Source organism: Macrobrachium nipponense, chromosome 34, assembly GCF_015104395.2.
Source record: "Macrobrachium nipponense isolate FS-2020 chromosome 34, ASM1510439v2, whole genome shotgun sequence".
In the NCBI taxonomy this organism is placed as follows: domain Eukaryota; kingdom Metazoa; phylum Arthropoda; class Malacostraca; order Decapoda; family Palaemonidae; genus Macrobrachium; species Macrobrachium nipponense.
This window is the reverse complement of record NC_061095.1, coordinates 40,925,860-40,943,359: the sequence shown is the minus strand read 5'-3', so window position 1 is coordinate 40,943,359 and position 17,500 is coordinate 40,925,860. Positions and strand designations below refer to the sequence as shown.

Below are 17,500 nucleotides of genomic sequence, written 5' to 3'. Positions count from 1 at the left end.
TACGTATGTATATTCATTAACAGTCTCTAGAGGTTCGTCCATAACCCTTATTGTTGTCTCTCTGCATTTTCATTGAACATTATCTTGATTTTATTCATATTCATTTTCAGTCCTACGTTTCTGCTTTCTCTGTTCAAAACTTCTATCATCTTTTGTAATTCATCCCTTGATTGACTGAGTAGAAACTATGACATCTTCAAATCTTAAGTTGTTAAGGTATCCCCATTAATGTTGATTCCTATATATTCTCAATCTAAATTCTTAAAGACTTCTGGGCATGTTGTGAATACTTTAGGAGAGATAGGGTTTCCTGTCCAACTCCTTTCTCAATCAGATATAGATATATATATATATATATATATATATATATATATATATATATATATATTATATATATATAATATATATATATAATTAATTTTTCCCTTTCTTATAAAAAAAAATTTTCTTCAGAACATCCTAATGGAGTTGATGACAATTCGTGGACCGACCATAGTCTCCTAAGGAGTGCAAGTGAGGTTATTCAATAAGAACATAAAAAATATTTAACGAAAATTGTGTTATCAGGTATTTACATTCGAAAGTAATAAGCATATTCCCAAACGGATTCATTTTCCTATTATTGTTCATTATACACACACACACACACACACACACACACATATATATATGTATATTTATATATATATATATATATATATATATATATATATATATATATATATATATATATATATATATATATATATATATATATATTCCATATTTTAAGACGACGAGTATCCTTTAGAACTTTGTGCCAAACATCAAATACTCGTGATAAGAAGGCTTCTATAACATCGCCATAATTAAGGTAATACCATAATTTCGGTTCATAATTAGCACCCTGATAGTATCTTTCATATATCATTCTCTCGATTATTTGCCAAAATGATGTTCTTCCTCACTTTGGTTAAGAATGCCTTGCAAGGGTTAGTTTTAGACTCGAGGGCACCTCAGGTGTGAAACGTCAAGAAAAAAAGATTGAGGCACTAGACTAGATACATCTGAATGAAACCCCAGGGGAGAAATAAAAGCACGTTCTAGTGAACACAAAGAGATAAAACTACGACTTGAATTAGGGAAATGACTCTCTGGTTAAATTGAGTGCGGATGGATTCGCTGGAAGGCTGAGTGCGCCTCCAAAACTGTTGCAGCTTCGGGGTATAGCACAAGTGCACACAGGCGATGTTTCTGTATATGTATATATATATATATATATATATATATATATATATATATATATATATATATATATAGTATATATATATATATATATATATCATATTTAACAGTACATCATCGTCCATGAACTTAAAATAAAATAAAAAATATAGTAATGAATTGTCTATGTGAATTGAATAACTGGTAACAGCAAAAGCGCCAATCATTATACTGTATATATTTTCCGCAAGATTACAAGTTCTTGAATTGCAGGAAATAAACTGACAGCATTAACCAACCTATTACGAGGGCTATTGTTTAATAACAAGAAAATTCGATTGATAATTCAAACATTTCAGTCTTTAAGGACAACAAGGGCTTTTTATCATTCCAATTTACGTGTCGGAATTACCAAAGTCATATCACGTGACTTGATAGAATCTTGAATTTGTAGGGAGTCTAATGCTGAATCAAAGCTTACAAATGTTTCTCTTGGAATTACAAAGACGTCTTCGATAAAAAAAAAAAACATATTTGAATGCCTTCTTAAAGTTTCAAAGTCTTGGTTAAATCTTGAGAAAATTTTCTAATTATTGTCAACTGTACAACAGATTCATTTCCATATATCATTTACCAGATTACCCAATTGAACTATGGCTGATTTGAACGGCCATAAGATTGACAAAATTTCAGTTTAAGTGAAGACTGAAATCAAATGTATTGTTGTGAAACCTTTGACATTTGTTCCTGCGGGAATAATTGCTTCAAAACTTTTAGGTGAACCTCTTGATGACTTATCGTCATCGAGAGGTACCCAGAAAGATTTTTCTCCTGGAAATATACAAGTGACTTTAACCAAAGGAGAAAAAGAAAGCGGTTTCAGTAAACACTTCAAGAGATATGTCGTAGCAGAGCAGGATTAAGGAAATAAACAGGTTCTATACAAGATATGCAAGCAAAACATTTCTGACTGATAAGAATGGTTAATGATTCTTGCATCACACACACACACACACACACACACACACATACACACACACAAGCACAAGCACAAATCCATTAGTGATATTGATAGCACACAGGCCAGAGGTGGAAAGGGGGTGGCACGATGCATCACCTTCAGTTTCGTATTTAATAACTGAGAGGGGAAGAGGGAGAGAACTCTCAGAATCTCGTCCACTTGAGCCTCCCAACTGATGTAGGCGGGAATGCGTTTTAGGTGAGGGAGATTTTGTAATTTAGACACTAAGAATGATTAGCAAGGATTCGGCTCAACAGTATTTCCTTCTGTAAATGAGATGTCTTTGCACAGAATTTTCTCTTATGTTGAGCGGGATTCTGTTATTCATTATCATTAATACTTTAAATATGAATAATGTTCACCGACATTGGAGGCCAGCAATACTTTTTCATAAATCAATGTATACATATGTGCATATATATTATTACATATACAAAGTGAGAGAATGTACACGCGCACAAACGCAAACAGACACATGCTCACACGGATACATATTGTTTATACCGTATATAGATATATATAGTATATATATATATATATATATATATATATATATATATATATATATAATATATATTATATATATATATATATATATATATAGTATATATATAAATATATATATATATATATATATATATATATATATATATATAGATATATATAGATATATATATATATATATATATATATATATATATATATATATAATATATATATACAGTATATACATATATATATATATATATATAATATATATTATATATATATATATATATGAATATATATATATATATGATATATATACTATATATATCTATTATATATATATATATATATATATAATATATATTATATATATATATATATATATATATATAATATATATATATACCCACACGCACACACACACACTATACACAAAATTTCCACTTATCAAAAAGTATTCACCATACACAATACTAAGTCCACAATTGGTGGAATAGTATCTCACTTCAGTGCCGTGTGCAAAGTCAATTAAGAAAAATCCTTAATTTTAATACATAAGTATCATAAGTATCTACAATACAAAAAATATTTGAATAACACTCACTCCTAAACACCTGCAAAACAAAATAATTACCCAATTAAAGATAGATAACAGCACAACATAGTATACCAAAAACGTTGAGGATTCCAGAAAGGAGGAGGTTGTAAACAAAAAGAAGGAATACCTTAACAACTACAAATCTAATATACTAATAACTTTTTCATATGACTTTTTAAGAGTCTCATCTGGAGGACAATAGCAATCTCCACGTCTGGAGGATAAATCAGGGTAGCAGGGATACTAGGGCCCAAAACAGGATTCAAATTTCGTGATCCAAATAAATTTGACGAATTCAATATAGATAGATGGGTATCGACCTTACCAAATCACAGTGAGTTCCCCTTGGCTTTGTAACTGAACCAAGGGCAGTGATGACAGCCCGAAGAAGGATCACAGGATGAATAATCCAAAGAATCCTTCCAAAAGTGATCGAGGACAGATCCAAATAGCTACCACAACCAATGGCAGGATATTCCAAATATATATATAAATCTATATATAAATGCTCCCAAGCAGCAGCCATAACAGGCAGGATCCTAACCTCTTCCAGTGAAATTCAGAAAACGACTACCTTCAGAAACAACAGGAGTCTTCCATAACCATTCTGGCCACCCAGAGGAGGGGTGCCGGGGGAAGGCCAAACACTCACTCAACACCAAATATGAAAGAGACAAATTGCATTAGTAAGATATTAAAACGAGCAAACCACCAGAGGGGAGAAAACAAGCTAACACATAAAATTACCATACTTAAGTAATAAACAGATATATATATATATATATATATATATATATATATATATATATATATATATATATATATATATATATATATATATCGAGCTACAAATGTCCTTTAATATCTAATTTGCTCTACCTCGGAGTTAATATATTTTTTTTCCATATATGTTTAACTGAAGGGGAATTTTTTTTTTTTTTTTTTTTTTTTTGACGATGAGAGATTTCTCAGCTCCCGGGCGCGAGCCATAGAAACCAAACAAATCCAGGATGACAGTGAAGCTTAAACCCACACCGCCACCGCAAGAGGCTATAAGTTTATGCCCCCTCCTACCTACAAATACCTGTCGCTCTCAGGTATTCATTGTTTGGACACTGCATCAGCCCACCTCGACCTCGGTAACGTTATAGTGCTTTTGACAGCACGTAGCCATTATATAAGTCATATCACATTACCGTGATTCATATACATACATCGAGCTACAAATATCGTTTAATATCTAATTTGCTCTACCTCAGAATAAATATATTTCCATATATGTTTAACCGAAGGGGAATATATTTTACGATGAGAGATTTGTCGGCTCCCGGGCGCGAACCATCGAAACTAAACAAACCATCCAGGACGACAGTGAAGCTTAAACCCAAACCGCCACCGCAAGAGGCTATAAGTTTATGCTACCTCACACCTACAAATACCTGTCGCTCTCAGGTATTCATTGTTTGGACACTGCATCAACCCACCTCAACCTCGTTAACGTTGTAGTGCTTTTGACAGCACGTAGCCATTATATAAGTCATATCACATTACAGTGATTCATATACATACATTGAGCTACAAATATCCTTCCTTTAATATCTAATTCACTCTACCTTGGAATTAATATATTTTCATATACGTTACTGAGGTCGAGGTGGGTTATTCAGTCTCCAAACAACGAATACCTGAGAGCGACAGGTATTTGTATGTGTGAAGCGGCATAAACTTATAGCCTCTTGCACCAATGCCAACGGTGTGGGTTTAAGCTTTACTGTCGTCCTAGGTTTGTTTTGTTTTGATGGTTTGTGCCCGGGAGCCGACAAATCTCTTATCGTAAAAAAAATTCCCCTTCGGTTAAACATATATGAAAATATATTAATTCCAAGGTAGAGCGAATTAGATATTAAAGGACATTTGTAGCTCGATGTATGTATATGAATCACAGTAATGGGATATGACTGATATAATGACTATGTGCTGTCAAAAGCACTACAACGTTACCGAGGTCGAGGTGGGTTGATGCAGTCTCCAAACAACGAATACCTGAGAGCGACAGGTATTTGTAGGTGTGAGGTGGCATAAACTTATATCCTCTTGCGGTGGCGGTGTGGGTTTAAGCTTCACTGTCATCCTGGATTTGTTTGGTTTCGATGGTTCCCGCCCGGGAGCCGACAAATCTCTTATCGTAAAAAAAAATTCCCCTTCAGTTAAACATATATGAAAATAAATCAATTCCGAGATAGAGCAAATTAGATATTAAAGGACATTTGTAGCTGGATGTATGTATTTGAATCATGGTAATGTGATATGACTTATAGATATATATATATATATATATATATATATATATATATATAGATATATATATATATATATATATATATATATATATATATATATATATATATATATATATATATATATATATATGTATACATATATATATATTATTTATTATATATACTTAAAAAATCACAGTAGATGCACGTGACTTCATTAAATAAGTGAATACCAAAGGAAAATGATATTCAGAAATCCAAGCGCTTTCGTCTTTACTGAGACATTGTCAAAGAACCAATGATACAATTGGAGAGAAAAGAATCAGGTACACAACAAAATCAAGAATACCAGATGGTTAATTGTCAAAAGGGTAAAAATTATAAGAGATAATCCAGGATTATCGGATATCACACGTTCACAAACCTAAACAGATTTGACCCTAACCGAAATTACAAAGTATCCTTACAGTCAAAAACATGTAAAAACTGAATATGTTAATTTTGTTGCTTATATTTATCTACAACTTTTTTAATTATGAAAGCATCAGTTTAAATAAACCAAGACTTAAATTTAGAACATTTCCATCATTATTTGACTTGATGAAATAAGATCCAATTATATTCCTTTTAACTGTGTCATTACATGGGATTAAGGGTCTTGCTTGACTCCAGTTTATAGGATGATCTAAATATCTCATATGTACGAATAATGCATTCGATATTTGCCCAGTTATCACAGAATATTGGTGTTGTTTGAGACGTGAAAGAGATTTTCCGGTCTGTCCGTAATAGACTTTATCACACTTTTTGCAAGGAATTTCATATATGCAGCCTGGAAGATCTTTAGGAGAATTTTTTGTATTACTAAACTCATGACATTAATATTACTGAAAACAACATTAATGTTAAAAGCTTTAAAATTTTAGGGATATCTAAAAACCTTTCATCTTAGGGTAATTTTATTTTGAAGTATGCTAACTAAATTCAAGTTTGTCATTATTTGAATAAAATGTCTTTCTAGCTCTTTTCCATGCCACATCTATAAAAGTCCTTGGGTATTCAAGTTTCAATGCAATTTCATAAATAGTTTTAATCTCTACGTCAATAAACGGCAGGCTAAAGACACGTAAAGCCCTTAGGAACATCCCAGAAAAAACAGAGAATTTAACATTTTGATGGCGATTGGAGTAGTAATGAACAAAAGAGGCAATGTTAGTTGATTTCCGAAAGACTGAAAAGGTGAAATTTCTATCATTCCTATGGATAGTTACATCAAGAAAATTCAAATTACAGTTTCTTTCTTCCTCTACAGTAAATTTTATAGAAGGGACTAAATTATTGAGATTATTAAGGAATTCCTGGAGATTTTCGTGAACTGGCCAAATACAGAAAAAATCATCCACATACTTAAACCATATAACTTTTTCTTTTAGGGGCAAAATTCTTGGTAAGAGTTTTGTCACAAAAAATTCCATGTAAATATTGCTAAGGACAGGAGATAAGGGATTATCCATAGCCATGCCAGACTTTTGTACAAAAAATTCCCCATTAAAACAAAATTTACTGTCTTTGATACATAACCTTATGAGACTAATGAGGTTTGCTACAGTTAAGGGAATATCATGACGTTCTGATTCATCCTCCAAAAATTCAAGTAAATCATCTACAGGCACTTTTGTAAATAAAGAGACAACATCAAAACTAACCATATTAAAATCAAAATTCAGATTTAAACTATACAATTTCTTTATAAAATCAGCATTATTATTTTTACATTCGTGTTAGAAATGTTTTCTACCAAAGATGTAAGATTTTTTACAAGCCATTTAGATAAATTATACGTAACTGAGCCCACTGAACTAATGATTGGTCTGATAGGGTTATTGATTTTGTGTGTCTTGACTATGCCATACATATAAGGTAGGGAGGCCCATTGCTGGGCAAACTGTTTAATTAAATTGTCCAATCCCTTTAGAATGGATTTAATTTGTTTATTAAAATGGGAGTTCACTGTCTGTGTAGGATCAGACCTCAGTTTCGTGTAAGTATCAGTTTCATTTAGCAATGCCATGATTTTATTTACATAGTCACTTTTATACATTATTACATTATTACTGATCGTGGTTTCTTTTTTAGATGGATTCGGTTTGTCACCCCTGAAAATGAATTCTCTAATTAACAGTTTTTTTTTTCCGAAAATACTGATGGGTTTTTGACAAATGAGAATAGTGTGTGACATAATGTTTTAATCAAGATGACCATTAGAGGAGTAATTGTGTTTTGTGGTTTTGGAATTTTTAAATTCATTGTCCTTGGTTTTCACGTTAGTTTTTTTGGGGAAATAAAGACTATTTATGTACCTCTGAGTTTAGTTTTAGCCTTAGATTTGATAACTTCAATTAGCTGTAGAGTTGGCAGTCCGTGGTTGATGCAAAGGTAGATTAAGTTGCCCATTACTGATTTCTTTCCTTTAAATTAGAGCAGGGTCCAAGAGACCCTGTAACACATGCTTATCGTTCAAGAAGGCCGAATGATTACCCTAATTGTCTTTTAAAAAATCTGTCTGTTTAGATTCTGCTTTGTCACATACCAATGTCAGGGCTTGATGATTTTCACTGAAATAAGGCCTCAACTTGTCTGTGAATTAGGGATGGGGGGCTGGGCCTTGCCAAAGGTCTTCTTGCGGAATCCTCAGCAGCCTTCTCACTGTTTTCCCTTGTCTAACCTGGGAGCTTGGTGTGTGTGTTCAGTGTCTAAGACATTATGACACAAGCAATGACCTTTCAAAGCTTTAACCATTGTAACTTCATAATGATTCCCCATATACTCTAACTACAATCAGTATTGAATATTTGGCATTCTACTGTATGACTTATTTATCTTACGATGTCGTTTATATTCTATTGAGTATCCTAACAAGGATAGAGACTGGGCCATATCCTCTCTGAACTGTCAACGACAAAACAAACCAGTAAGAGAATTGAGATGTGGACGTCTTTCTCTATAGACAAAATGAAACAAAATTGCTTAGGTCAATTTTGTCCAATCACGTAGGCTTTTTCGACTACTTGACACAGTGACATAAGGTCAACTTCTATCTTGACCTGACATTCGTAGGTTCGAATCCCACGGACGAAGTGTGTTTATCCATCAATTTCCTTTTAATGTTCAGAGCTCACAGAAGTCATCGCACACTAAAATGTGGAGAAATCGAGACCCTGAGATTTCTTATGGCTTGATAATGAAAATAAATGTATTATTATTATTATTATTATTATTAATATTATTTTATTATTATCATTATTATTATTGATTATTATTTGACGAACACTAAAAGCACCATGAGCATTATATCAATTTAGGAAAACTGACCTTTATTACCTAACTCTTCTCTCTCTATGATTCATATATATATATATATATATATATATATATATATATAGCTATATATATATATATATATATATATATATATATATATATATATATATATATATATGTGTGTGTGTGTGTGTGTGTGTGTGTCTGTGTGTGTGTGTGTGTGTAATGTGTTTCAGGTACTAGTTTGTAAAGCTGTAGAGAAAGTTATTTATCGCATCCTCTCCCCTCGGCTCTCTCTCTCTCTTCTCTCTCTCGCTCTCTCTCTCTCTCTCTCTCCTCTTGAGCTACCAAGCCGGGGTTGCTTGCCATCTTCCATGAAGACGCCTGTTATCTCCAGGGAGAAAATCCTCCGTCTCTCATTATGCTAATGAGGAAACTTTTCGCCTCTGGACGGGAGGGTTTTTTTTTTTATTATTATTATTAATCTTTCCTTCAGACACTGAGAGGTTACAGTCCTTGATTCCTTCTCAAGGTTATTTCTAGTTTGTCTTCTGATTATTTCGTCCTTAAATTTCAGACCAATTGAGGTTTTTTCTTCTTTATTCCTCTCTTTTGTAACATCTTAGTCCTCCTGAAAATCGCAATGCATATTCCATCAAGATATATATGCGCACATACACACACACACACACACACACACACACACATATATATATATACATATATATATATACATATATATACATATATATATATATAGTATATATATATATATATATATATATGTGTGTGTGTGTGTGTGTGTGTGTGTGTGTGTGTGTGTGTGTGTGTATTGATTCTACGTTACAGTTCAAATGCATATCAGCTCTTCGTACAATTCGACTAAAGAAAATTTCCGCTAGTTAATCAATTTACAATACAATCATAATAAGCTTTTCTGCAAGTGTCTTCAGATATTGTCATTTAAATTTAAGCAAAAAATAAAAATAAAACATCTGTAGTATCTACTTACTCAAATTTATTCCTACCTGTCCCTGAAAACACATCTTAGGAGGAAATAAACTTATATAAAAAGCAAGCTAAAATAAATTTATTTCTTCTTCTTTGAGCCGCCAATGTGAAATTTTTTAAATCTTGCGTATTCAATAACCTTCGTTCCTCCCCAACAAAGCAGAACTCCTGCCCGCAGCATTTACGTCTAGTAAAAAGAAAAAAAACAAAAACACAGATCATTAATGGCCGAGTTCAAAAGATCTCCTGAAAGAGGCTTTCAGTGACGTAAGGAGGCTTTCAGAACAATTATTACAAAACGAAGACATCACAAAGAACATGACCGTTGATAGGTATAATGATTCCTTTGAAACTGATCTCGTTCCTCTTCACGCAAATTCCCTTTCACCTGATGTTCACCCCACGGATACATGTGTCAATACACATTACGTAATTCTTATTGTGTGTCTGTTCTTGAGGATCTCTTTTCAGTGGGTTTTGCTCTGAACAGGATATCTAAAGTTGTATGGTGAAATTCTTAAATTAAAATGTAACAAATAACCTGAACTATGATAAGTTTTCTATCTCATTTTGAAGAGATTTTTTTGGGGGGTGGGGTGTGGGGGGGGGGGGGGGGGGGTGTCTATCACAGTCATCCTATTCAACTGGGTAGTTCTATAATGTGGGGTTCCGGGTTACATCTTGCCTCCTTAGGAGTTCATTACTTTTCTCACTGAGTGCGCTGTTTCTAAGAGCACACTCATCTGCATGAGTCCAGGATCTACTTTAGCCTCAAGTTTTTCCATTTTCCTTTATTATTATTACTACTACTACAACCACTACTGTTTTTCCATATTGACGACATATTCAATAATTTTAGAGCTGCAACAAGACAGGACGTAAATTTAAAAAAAGATACCGGTTTATAGAAAGAATATCCATATATATATATATATTTTTTTGTCGAGGAGGGGGTGGATGACGGTAGAGTATAATGTTATTCCTATGGAATGTCGCTTTGGCAGACGGTCTCCAGTCTGGAGCCTACATACATTGAAAAAAAAAAAAAAAAAAAACAAAAAAAAATGTCTGACTATTCCAAATGATTTATTTTTCCATTACATTCGCTGGATATATGTCTGAAAAAAGGATTAATGCATAAACATACCCTTACAAATAAAATATCTTTTTCTATTTGAGATGTTGAAGAATGTTTACTTAGAGATGCTAGACGCTATTTGGAGTCCAATTTCGACCTTAGTTTCAATGAAGCCGAAGTTATTGCTTTGGACACTTCCATTTTCTTCGGAAGAAGAATCTTTGAAGAAACCCCAGAGGCGCTTGTATAGTTCCAAACACCTGGGTTGAATCAGTTGAGCGTCGACGGCAGAGGGACTTAGGGGACCTTCAATAAATAACATAAGAAATTAAGTTCTGGTTTGACAAGAAATATAGTGAAGTGCTCTCTCTGTAAGTGTAAACATTTATAAAGATTAGGATGTGGTATTCTACTTGATTTCTGGATTTAGATTAAGCTGGCTTATGCCTGGACAAGTCCTCGTCCTAAGGAGACCTGCAACGTGATATGGCGTGAAAGAGGAAATAAAAAAATCGGTTTTCAATAGCCTTTGAGGTCCCGATCAGTCGCCGAGACTTCTGGGCATCCTCACTTCAAAACAAAACCTTCGTGACGCACCGAACACTCCCTAGAAACACAGTTCCAGCGCCCCTGATTCAAGCGATATTTGACACATTTTTCAGAAGCTACTCTATGACATTGTTAGGACAATTATTACTAACAGATGTCAGTCACTGCAACAGTTCTGGTTTTTCTCGAAATTAAAATTTTCAACTTTTACTTTTGAATGATGCTATTAGTAAGCCTTCGTGTGTGTTATTTCTCATAGATCAAACAATGTATATTGATTATAAAAATAATGATCTTACCTGTCAGGAAAGAGATGAACGAGGCCACTATGTAGTATATAGTCAATCCAATGACTCCTGTATAGCAGTAACTCAAATCATAGATATTTTTCTCCGTTTCCCTGTAATAAAGTCCATAGGAAGATGATCCAATGCACATGCACAAACATACATGCACAACACATACATAGAGCTACACACATTATATATAATATATATATATATATTATATATATATATATATATATATATATATATATATATATATATATTTTATAAATTCGGACTAACCTTAGGGCTGAACCTAGGTCTTTCAAATAAGTGGTCAGGGCTTTACAAACTGACCGATGCAGATTATTAAAGAAGTTGGAACCTAAGTATTCTTGTCCCTGGGGGTTTTCCCGGGCATTATATATATATATATATATATATATATATAATATATATATATATATATATATATATATATATATATATATATATATATACATTCAGAACTTAGATACAACCATGTCAGTGGCACATGGGAGGAAGTGGTCATCAGCAGTTTGTATCGAATGTTCTAGAAGGCTACTATGTACTGTTAGAACCAAACTCCCAACAATACTATAGGTGTGGAATGAAGAAGGTGTTCGTGTAATCATGTGTAAGGCATAATAAGTGCCTTGGGTAAGTGTTTGGAACTGGGGAAACATGAAATATATTCCGCTTAGAAGCAGCAGAGTGGAAGGGCTAAGCTGTGGTCACCTTCGGGAAGGGTGAATGTTAAAGGTTAACTGTAATTAACATTTTAGTGGCCCATCATTGCTTTTAACATTTCTTTCCATTTGGTGTAATAAGGTTAATGTGAACTAAGGTGGTTCTAATACTAATGGGAGTTTTCTCTCCACATTATGTAGCATACACCTACCAACAAATGAATTTGGCCACTATAGAATAATGCTATTTAAGCGAACTGGTAACATGATGACATAGAATTTAAATGGAGAATAATGAGTGTCTGAAATGGGAATGAGAATTAATCTGCACTTTATTATTGTATTAATAACTGTTTAGTTTCTTTGGAGAATGATTCAGTAACTTTCTATTATTATGCGTATTTTTTCATTTAACCGGTCATACGTTACATTTACAGAATAAGCTATTTATTTACAAACAAGGTATAATTTATTAATTTAGGCACACTAGATGTAGGTATTTAGTATTTATGAGAGAGAGAGAGAGAGAGAGAGAGAGAGAGAGAGAGAGAGAGGAAGACTGATCGACGCAGCCACTCAGCACGCCAAGTAAGACGAGTGTATGATATTATGTGTTACATACACGTTAACAGCACACTGAAGACGATAGTAATTAAAATTAGGGTGCAATAGACTTTATCACAACAGATTGTAATGTGCAACAGGACAGTCGCGAGTGTTGTGGAAAATTTTCAAGATATCAACGAATACTTTGGATGGCTTAACGGTACAAGCCTACGTAGTAAAACATTGTCAGGCCTCAGAGGCGAGAGCACGAATGCGCAAGTTGACCTAGCTGTTGGTCGAGAGTCGTGTGATCGTCAACTTATGTGTGCCTGTTTGTGCACCAGACAGGGTGAGTTCATGGAATCTTCTGGAACAATTTAATGCATTCATATGTACGACCACTAGGGCTTCTAAGTGTCATATAATGAGACCACAGGCAAAAAGCAGCTAATCTAGAAAGAAATTGTTTAAGTGTTAACTGAAAGAGATCTGGAGGAAAGTGCAGAAGATCCATCCAAAGAGGTAATAATTATAAAAAAGACTGTTGAGCAATTGAACATTTTACAGACGCCCTGAGAGAAGCTGAAGTGCATTGTAAAATTACTTCCTTAATATCTCCCACGTCATAATTACGCTTTCTAATTTTATTATGAAACGTAACAATTTCTATTTTATTTCTGAAACTTGCGTTTTCTCTCCACAGATGGATTCAATTGGCACTTGAAATAAATTCTCTGACTGACACTTTTATCTCTTAGTTTTGGGAAAATAGAAATAGTTATTGAACTAAAAGGTTTTTATAAAGAGATAGTGTGAGGCACTTTGATTGAGATAATCATTACTGGGAGTGATTGTCTTTAATTATTTTGGGATTTCCAGTGCATTTTCCCTTTTTTCCCCATATTAGTTTTTTGGAGGAAAATAAAGAATATTTTTTTTATCCCAGAGTTTAGTTTTAGCCTAGATATAGTAACTTCATTTAGCCACAAAGATGCCAGTTCGTGGAGGATGTTTTTCTTTTCTCTTATTAGACAGGGTCAATTAGACCTTGCGTATATATATATATATATATATATATATATATATATATATATATATATATATATATATATATATATATATATATATGTGTGTGTGTGTGTGTGTGTGTGTGTGTGTGTGTGTGTGTGTGTGTTTGTGTGTGTTGTGGTGTGTGTATGTATCATCTTAAACCTTGATTAATTGAACAAAGCAAGGATGATGAAAACACTGACAGAAGCGAATCCAAAACTATACTCGTATACGCTAAAAGCGACGGAACCATTTTCATGTGTATATTCTGTACTGAACTTATGGAAAGAATCTCATCTCAGATGAGAGAGGTCTTCTATCATGTATGTGGTAAATATTGAACAATCCAGTGATCAGATAGAACAACTTCTATATGGAAGTCACGGGATAAGACTATTGCAAGAATAATAATGTGAATAAAAATCGCGATCGAAGTTTGAAAGACTACGCTGATACTTACTCTTTATGCAGTTCATATTCTGACATTTGAGCTGAATATGACACATTTGCTGTTGGGGAATCAAGTAAAAGCACTGAAGACGAATTAATCTGGTACAGACTTTCTGGGCAGCCTTCGGTTGATAAGGGAAGCATCTCTGGTTGTCCGCGACCGGTGCTGAACTGCCCAATCAGGAGCCACATGTTGAAGGATAACGCCGTGATGAACCCTGCATATGCCCCCTGAAATGGAAGAACAAACTTTGTTTGGATAAAACGATTCTTCAGTTTATAACTTTTTCTTGTAGACTAGTGTGTTTTAAGCAGTGAAATCGAATCAAGAGATTTTTTGAGAAAGGGTAAGCGGCCAACATGTTGCCTAAGAGACATAGGAAGGCTAAACCTTGAAGAAACCGTTTAAAAAGATTGATATAAGCAAAGGAGTCAAGTCATAATCATATTTGGTGGAAATTCTATGGAGATTCTTTTCATTAGCCAACTTAAAGGTATTAAAAAAACATCGAAAAAAAAAACACAGACAACTTTTTGTGAGTGGAGAAGCATACGCTGAATTTTTATGTTGACGGAAATAAGAGAGAGAGAGAGAGAGAGAGAGAGAGAGAGAGAGAGAGTGAACATGAAACGATGAGGTTAATCCTCTTGGTTACATTCAATAGAGCAAAAGTTCAGATATGTTCTCCAATCATCAGTGCTTCTGAATTATTTTATAGACCATAAAATCAGCAGAAAACTTTTAGTAAAGAAGAAAATATCGGAGATAGCCATTGAATGACCTGATGCTCATGATGGAAGCCACTGACCTTCATATTGACCCAAGGGGCAAACATGCCAGCAATGAAAATACCCGTCATGGACCCACCAATGGCGTTCAAGATGCTGTTTGTCACCGCTACGATGCTTCCGAGCTGCTCCACAAGCATCGCAAAGCCGATGGCTGACACTCCAATCACAGCAGCTGAAAGATGAAGGAGGGTTAGAGGAATTAGGTATTCTCTACTCTCTCCTCTGTTTCCAGAAAGATTTTATGTGCCTCTTTTCGAAAGGTGACTGTCATCATTAAGTGTTGTAGACTGGTAATCTCTGTCCTCTTTGGTATTTTCAAAACCATTCAACCTGCGGGTTTTAGAGAGCATCTTTCATTATTTAAGTGCCAGACAAAAAGGGAGGGTTACAGCAGATGGTAGCCTCTGCGTTCTTCAGTATTCCCAGAAACATTTTCTCTTTTTGCTCTTTTCGAGAGACGCCCGTCATCATTGGAGGGGGGAAAAGTGAAGTGTGTTTACAGAATCGGTACTTTCTACCCTCTTCCAGAATTCCAGATTCATTTAACGCATAACATTTGGACAGATAGCTACCATAGTTCATTGGTGAAAGATGAAATAAGGAATCTGACATCTTTTACACTCTCCAGATTTTCTAAAACCAGATGTAACACCTATTTCAGCAAGGTCAATGTCATTATTCACATGGGGAGATCTGAGGAAATTTTCCTGAATCTGGTATTTTCCTGACTCTTTAGTGTTTCCAGAACCATTCAAACTTCCTCTTTCGAGAGGTATCTGTCATCGAGTAAAAGGTGAAAGAAGAGAAAAGATTTCAAACGCTATGATAGGAGACTATCATTTGTTAAGTGGTGAAAGTTGTAGGTTCAGGGTTACTCTACAGAATGAGGTATTTTCTAATCTTTTCAGTGCTTCCACGAACAGTTTCTCTATCTTTTTACTAGTTGTATCTGTAGTCATTTGAAGAGTGTAAAAAGAAGGAAGTTTATAGAATCCAGAATTCGAGGACGTCTTCCATCATTCAAGGGCCAAAGATGTGGGAGACTTGCAGAATCTGGTTCCTCATACAAATCTCAGATTTTCCAGAAGCATCTAACTCACTCCTTTTCCTTAGGAGGCTATTGCCATTCAAGGTGAAAGCTGAGGGCGTTTTACAATATATAATACTCTGTAATCTCATTGGTATTTCATGGACATTATAACCTTCTTGTCGAGAGACAACAGTCATCTATCAAAGGGTGAAAGATGAGACGATTTAAAGAATATGGTAGATTCTATCCTCACCAGTATTTCTGAAACCATTTAACCAGCCCCTTTTCCAGAGATGACTGAAATGAGTGAAGAACCGGGAGATTTACAGATTTTGGTATTCCTTGACCTCTTCGGTGTTTTCAGAACAATTTGTCCTGTAACTCTTCTTGAGGCGCCTGTCTTATTAAAGGGTTGAGGGAGGTTTACAGGTTATGGCATTTCCTTCCATTCAATATTTTCAGAATCATTCAACTTGCCAGATTTCGAAAGGCGAATCTCATCATTTAAGAAATGCAGTTCATTGATAGGTAATTTATGCCTGATCCAGTACTTTTTGAACAGCCTTAACCATCACAATCTATCACACCCAATTAAAAGTAAGTTTATTTCATCTTACATTATTTATTAGCGTTTATTTGACTACGAATTTCAACATGTAAAATTTAAAATACTGACTCATTTCTAGAGTTGTTTTCAAAACATTAAATCTTGCCGATTTTGATTTTCTAGCTAGTGGATCAATATGTAGAAAATACTTACAGAGAAACTTAAGCATCCTAGTTGCCATTATATTCGAAAATCCTTTAAAGAATTTCATTTCACTCAGGAAATCTTGCCAGATCAGAGAAGCTGAAGAATTCGCGACTGTTGACGAAGAGCTGACGAGGAAGAACATAAGGTTTAAAAGTACGTTCCTTCTTTCACATTTTTTTAAATCATATTGGATATAGCAATGGAATGTTGAAGCTTGTTGACTGCGAATGAAAGGGTGGTATTTTCGAAGACTTTCATTAAGATACTTTTGAAATTAGTGCCTTCTATTTTTCTTCTCAGCTTAACTCACATTAAATATGAAATTATCATTCGGAACATCATGACTGGGAACG

General features: G+C 34.0%; 2 protein-coding genes across 2 annotated transcripts in view; both read right to left on the bottom strand.

Moving 5' to 3' along the window:
• LOC135208019 (sodium-coupled monocarboxylate transporter 2-like) overlaps positions 1 to 17,500 on the bottom strand; it is a 111,046-nt gene that overhangs the window by 68,708 nt on the left and 24,838 nt on the right. The window lies entirely within an intron of this gene.
• Positions 11,019 to 17,500, bottom strand: part of LOC135207691 (sodium-coupled monocarboxylate transporter 2-like) — an 8,189-nt gene continuing 1,707 nt past the window's right edge. The window contains exons 3-7 of the mRNA XM_064239526.1: positions 17,154 to 17,272; positions 15,381 to 15,535; positions 14,582 to 14,802; positions 11,849 to 11,949; positions 11,019 to 11,306 (exon numbers count right to left, since the gene is read on the bottom strand). Of these exons, the coding sequence (XP_064095596.1) occupies positions 11,116 to 11,306; positions 11,849 to 11,949; positions 14,582 to 14,802; positions 15,381 to 15,535; positions 17,154 to 17,272 (787 nt within the window). The 3' untranslated portion in view covers positions 11,019 to 11,115. The remainder of the gene's footprint in view (positions 11,307 to 11,848; positions 11,950 to 14,581; positions 14,803 to 15,380; positions 15,536 to 17,153; positions 17,273 to 17,500) is intronic.